Source organism: Calypte anna, chromosome 5 (genome assembly GCF_003957555.1).
Source record: "Calypte anna isolate BGI_N300 chromosome 5, bCalAnn1_v1.p, whole genome shotgun sequence".
NCBI lineage: Eukaryota > Metazoa > Chordata > Aves > Apodiformes > Trochilidae > Calypte > Calypte anna.
The window spans coordinates 16,279,471-16,285,606 of NC_044250.1; the positions used below are offsets into that span (position 1 = coordinate 16,279,471).

A 6,136-nucleotide genomic window follows, 5' to 3' on the forward strand; every position below is an offset into this window, starting at 1 on the left:
TGTGTTTGGTCCCATTGCAGCTGCCAAATGTTTTCTGCAAGCCTGAATGTTTCATTGGTGTAAATTAAGTGCAGCTCCACGAAGCAGCATCACATCCCCTGATGTGTCACTGGAGCTCAGGAGGCCAGAGCCTGTCCCTCTGTCCTCATGCTGACTTCACTCCAACTTCATTTCCAGACAGTTCCAGCCAGGAATGTTGTACCTGATGATACTTTCCTGGTTACCTCTCTTCCTATTCCTGCACCCACTGCAAAAATGGTGACGAGATGGGTGACCTCATTTTGTGCATTAGGGGATGTGACTGCACCAGGGTGGGTGGGAAGTGCCAAGGTGACCCCAGCTAAATGTCTTGCTCTGCTTTGCCTTCTCTTCCCAAACTTCATCTCCACCTCGTGGCCAATTCTCCTTCTCCACCCCATTTCTCCAGGCAGTGATTTCTGCTTTCCCTGCAATCCAGTGAGGCAGAGGGAGTTACAATTCTTTCAGGGATGGGTAGGAGTAGGCAGTAGCACGGGGGCTGCTACTGGGTGCTGGTCCGTGCCTGGAAAGCTGAATTTTCCTGCAGAAGCTGAGTGGTTCTTCTTCTCTGAGTGGTTCTGCCTCTCTGTGCAGAGCGCCCTGACTGCGTGGATGGACGCCTCTCCTTTATTTTTTACTCCCACTTGAAGAACATGAAGGAAATCTATGTGACTTCTCCTGTAGATAGGAAAGGCCAAGCTGTAAAAGGCCAGGTAAGCAACCAGCCACCCTGATCTGTTTCCTTCTCTCTACGTCATCATCATCGTTGCTTTTCTGATGCCTGGCATAATAATGTCTGAGCATTGGGCATAACTCTCCCCTTCCCCTCTTTCCCTTGGCTTTACATTTCACTGAGCAAGCCCTGAAAAAACAAGCAGAGGAGTCTGGAAGGACAACTCCTCACTCTCTGACATATTCTTGCCATTAACTCTTGGCAATGAGTCCCAGAGGCTGGGACGTCAGTGCTCCTCTCAGGAGCATCTAACTGGGAAGTATGAAGTGAGGATAGGTGAAAAATACTGTATTATTTCCCAGACAGAAAAGATGGTGCAAACAGGCTTGGCCACTGTGCTTGAATCCAAACCTCACTGCATGTTTTCTGTCTACAAAGGTCTCTTTCTACCGAGGGAAGGCTCCTGAGAACATCCCTGAAGATGCCAGCAGGAGGAGGAAAGGAGCAGACTCCCTCTGGCTTGCAACTTTGCCCATCAAGCTGCCTGTGAGTTGGCTTATTTCCTACATGAATATAGGAAATGAATTTATTTCCTAAATAAATGTAGGTGGGGTAAGAGCATGATCTCCCTGCTCAGCTGATTTTTATTTTCTCCATAAAGATGGATGCAATGAATGCCTGCAAGGAATGGCTGCCCGAGTTATGTCATGGTGGAGATCTCCCATTCCCAGTGAGGTTTTCTGAAAGGAGAAACATGAATAGCTGGGAATGGTCTCCATCTCTCCTGCTCATGTTGCCTCCCAAGCTTGTTGGAAGGTTGGTCAGGGAGCATGGATCCTTTGAGGGAATGAGGGATGTAGGACAGGAGGAAGCTCACTATAACCAAGGGAATGGTCTGGTTTGCTTGTGAACTTCTGAGTCACACAGCAGGAAAAAAGAAAGGTCTAGGATGAGATAGTTAAGCTGGACCTGAATACAGGAGTTGAGTGTAAGTATTCTGTGTGCTGGTTGATGGAAAGCTCCTCATGAGCCAGCAACGTGTGCCTGCAGCCCAAAAAACCCACGGAGCCCTGGTCTGCATCAAAAGCAGCATGGGCAGCAGGTCAAGGGGGGGATTCTGCTCCTCTTTGATCTGATGAGAGCCCACCTGGAGTTCTGTGTTGTTCTGCAAATGATGGAAGGACGTGGAGCTCTCAGAGTCCAGAGGAGGTCACAGAGATGATCAGAGGGCTGCTGGAGCATCTTTCCTACAGGCAGGCTGAGGAAGTTGGGGTTGTTCAGCATGGGGAGGAGAAGGTTCTGGGCAGACCTCATAGGGGTCTGCAGGGCACCTGAAGGGGCTACAGGAAAGCTGGGGAGGGCTTTTTACATGGGTGTGTAGTGAGAGGGCAAGGGGCAATGGATTTAAGCTGGAAGAGGGGAGGTTTAGGTTGGACATTAGGAAGAAATTCTTTCCTGTGAGGGTGGTGAGACCCTGGCACAGGCTGCCCAGGTTGGTTGTGGCTGCACCCTCCTTAGAAGAGTTCAGGACCAGGCTTGCTGGGGCTTGGAGCAACCTGATATAGTGAAAGGATTGGAACTGGATCATCTTGAAGGTCCCTTCCAACCCAGAGCATTCCATGATCCTGTGGTGTGAAGCACTGGCCTTTAAAAGCTTGGCCTTTTGTTACAGTGAGAAATGCAGCTTTTGCTTGGAGAACTTTATTGAGTTTTGAGAAGCTTAAAAGAAAAATTGCCTTTGTAGGCTGAATGCTTCCTTTCAGATCATTTGCCCTGATCTCCCATCCCCTCCTCACACAAGACCTCAGCTACAAATCCAGGCTGAGTGCTTCCTTACCACTGGAGCAGATTTGCTTTGGGGAGAGGGTTAATTGTAAAATCCTCAGTAAAGGCAAGAAAGGAAAGTCCCAGTGTGAGCTATGACTGGGATCTGATAAATCACTGCCAGGGCAGTGGGCATTGATGGTCAGTGCCAGTGGGAGTGCTCCTGGCTCCTTACTGCCTGGCTCTTCACTCCCAAGATTTTTCCTTCCCAGTAGAAGGAAGGAAATTTCCCTGTGGAGACTGAGTCACCAGGCACAGTTACCACGTTCTGTGTCTCTCTGTTCCCTGTGACAGAGATTGAAACCCCACCTGAGTGACAGCCCTGGTCCCCTGAATGGCTTCTCCTTCCCCCCCCTGAGCCTGGGCAGTGCTGAGAGTGGTTACCTGACACAGGGCAACCTGCTCAGCATTGCCAGGAGGCTGGGACCTGACTGGCAGAGCATTGGCCTCAACCTGGGCTTGAGCTATCAGCAGATTGAGCGTATAGGATACAACAACAGGTACAGCACTACCCCTTCCCTTCCCTCCTTCCTCCCTCCCCTTTCCCTCTCCTTTTCACTTTTCCCTCTCCTTTTCACTTTTCCCTCTCTTTTTCCCTTTTCCTTTTCCCTTTCCCTCTTCTTTTCCCTTTCTCCTTTCCCTCTCCTTTTCCCTTTCCCTCCCTCTCTCTATTTATCTCCCTGCAGTCTAACAGTAAGAATTAATGCCTGGTTTAAAGGTTTCCCACTGCAATTGTCTCACTGAAAAAACAAATCCCTAATGCAGCTTCTCAAAGCATTACCTGCTTTCTAGAAAACTGATGATTTTCTCTTGCTGCTATAAAACAAAGTTTCATGTTTGAAAAATAACATTGGGAAACAACAAACCTGGTGAGCTTGGTAGTTCAGGTGAGTTTTATTCCTCTTCTGTTGTGAGATCTGGATTCCTGGGCAGCCTCCCCCTCTGGCTGAGCCATTCCTTGGGAATCTCATCCCTATCCAAACAGAGCTGGGGGCACAGCATGGGATGTGCAGGCTGAGCCAGAGGTCAGAGCAGCAGAGAGAATCAGACTTCTTCTGCCCAAAATACTGTTCCTGGTGGGAATTTACATTCAAAAGCAGAAATTTGGTTTGTTAGTTTCTATATTTCCATGAGGAAAACCTTTCCTAGAGAGATTTCCTTGTGGGAACAGCAATTCCTGTGGGATGGGGGGGCACCAGGCAGGCTCACACAGTGTCCTGTGTGTCTGGGTGGCTCCTGGGATGTCCAGCTCGGGGCTGGGACTCAACTTGGTTGTTCCCTTTCTGCAGAGAGGACCTGGATAAGCAGATCCTGGACATGCTCTTCTCCTGGGCTCAGCAGAACTCGGGGGATCCTGGCTGTGTGGGGAAGCTGATCAGAGCCCTGAGGGACAGCGGGCGCCAGGACATCGCCGAGGAGGTGGAAACCATCCTGGAGCTGGGGAGGCAGAAGTACAGGGATTCCATCCACAGGCTGGGCTTGGAGCCAGGCACCAGCACCCAGGACTCTGCAGCAGCTGCCCTGCAGCACCCAGCAGACTGAACTGAGCTGAGCTGAGCTGGGTTTCACTCAGCAGACAGAACTCAGCTGGGTTTCTCCCATCAGACAGAACTGGGCTGAGCTGGGTTTCTCCCATCAGACAGACAGAACTCAGCTGGGTTTCACCCATCAGACAGACAGAACTCAGCTGGGTTTCACCCATCAGACAGACAGAACTCAGCTGGGTTTCACCCAGCAGACAGAACTGGGCTGAGCTGGGTTTTACCCATCAGACAGAACTGGGCTGAGCTGGGTTTTCCCCATCAGACAGAACTCAGCTGGGTTTCTCCCATCAGACAGACAGAACTCAGCTGGGTTTCTCCCATCAGACAGACAGAACTCAGCTGGGTTTCTCCCATCAGACAGACAGAACTCAACTGGGTTTTACCCATCAGACAGAACTCAGCTGGGTTTCACCCATCAGACAGAACTGAACTGGGTTTCACAGGGGTCCCTCTGCACATTGGGGTGTCCTGGATGCCCCCACCTCCAGGGATGGTGTCTGCCCAAGGAGTTGGATGCTGATTGACCTGTGAGCAGCCTCATGACCATTTTAGGGTCCATCCTCACGTCCACTTGTGCCAGCCCCTGGCAGGGTGCATTTGTGAGGCTTTTCTGTACTTCCACTTCTTGAGCTTTTAGATTTCAGAAACACAGTGAAATTCAGAGACTGAAGTGTCTGTGTGTCGAGTAGTGGCTAGAGTGGCCTTTAATGAATTACTACTCATGTTATGTATATTTATTTATAACTTATTTCTGAAGCTGTGTTCTGCTATAAACACCTGGTGTGTGCATTTGGGTCTGTTTTAACTCCAGTGTGTGCTGGGAGAGTAGAGGTGCAGTGTGTATTATAAAGTCCTGTGGTGTGATCTCTTTAGCTATTGCTGTTCATGATGTAGTTTGCTAACATGAAAATGTGAACTGGATTCCCCATGAAAATATTTTTTGCCAAATCTCTTCCAGTTCCCTTAAGCCTGCAGCAAAACCTGAGTATTTGTGAGGAAAAGGAACTGATTTCCAGCAAAACTGCTCTTGGTTTTTTGGTTTGTCTCCAAAAGTTATTTTGGAACAACTAAAATGTCACATTGTCCCTGGTCTGCTGCACCTGCCAGGCTTTTTATGTGACACCTCCATGCTGCTGGGCTTTGTCAGAGTTCCAGGTTTATTCTGCAAACAGGTAGAAATTCACAACCCTGCTGTTTTGATAGACATCCTGATTTAAGTGTAAGTAAAATTCCCCTTGCAGTTTCTCAGGGATATTCCTCACGTCCTCCCTGGGTAGCAGGGAAGGTTTGACACCTTGTGGAGTTTGGGGAAAAGCAGAATCTGCATTTACAAACTGCTCTCATCAGCTGTGAAATGGGCACTGGCACGAGCTGTGCTGAGCCAACCTCTCAGTTTTTGCAGTCTTGTATGAGACTGGAAGTTTTTTTATGGCTTTTTCCCTGCTCATGGTCCTTGGCTTCTCCCCCTGTCCCTGTCTCATCATGGGGCTCAGCAAGTGACCCTCTGGTGACAGTGGGCAATGGCATGCTGGCTTTTAGAAAGACCATATAAATGAAATTGTTGTAAGACAGGCTTGGATTCAGCACATCCCCCTCTCAAAGCAATATTTAAAAGGCTGTTTTCAGCCTGAAAAACAAAAGTCTGGATAAAAACCTCACCCAAAGTCAGCCTGGAGCAGCAGCAGGTGAGGATGCAGGGGTGTTTCACATCAGTGCTGTTGAAAGAGAGGCACAAAATCCATCTCCTGGCTCCTTTTTTTGCTCAGGTCATTCTCGCATCTCAGGCAGAGTGATTCCTGTCCAGCCCTGGACAAGCACATCCAGACCTGAGTTGTGTCACCCTTGGCCTGGGGACTTCCTCAGCTCTGACTCCTGAGGCCACGCTGTCCCTCAAGGCTTGAGCTGGATCTGAGTCAATGGAAATCATGTTATTTTTGGGGTGTGTTATCTTTAGGAATAATCTATTTGTGGCACATCACTCCCTCACAGGCTGTAGTTCCTACAGCCAGGAAATGCTGACTACAGTGGCAGTAAATGGTTGAAGCAGCAAAAAAAAAAGCCCCAAAAATCAATCAAT

General features: G+C 49.1%; 1 protein-coding gene across 1 annotated transcript in view; it reads left to right on the forward strand.

Annotated features, from left to right (window-relative positions):
* The window catches only part of PIDD1 (p53-induced death domain protein 1), a 23,840-nt gene extending 18,691 nt beyond the window's left edge, over positions 1–5,149 (forward strand). The window contains exons 15-18 of the mRNA XM_030451554.1: positions 613–731; positions 1,130–1,237; positions 2,810–3,015; positions 3,805–5,149. Of these exons, the coding sequence (XP_030307414.1) occupies positions 613–731; positions 1,130–1,237; positions 2,810–3,015; positions 3,805–4,057 (686 nt within the window). The 3' untranslated portion in view covers positions 4,058–5,149. The remainder of the gene's footprint in view (positions 1–612; positions 732–1,129; positions 1,238–2,809; positions 3,016–3,804) is intronic.
* Positions 5,150–6,136: the final 987 nt, after the last annotated feature.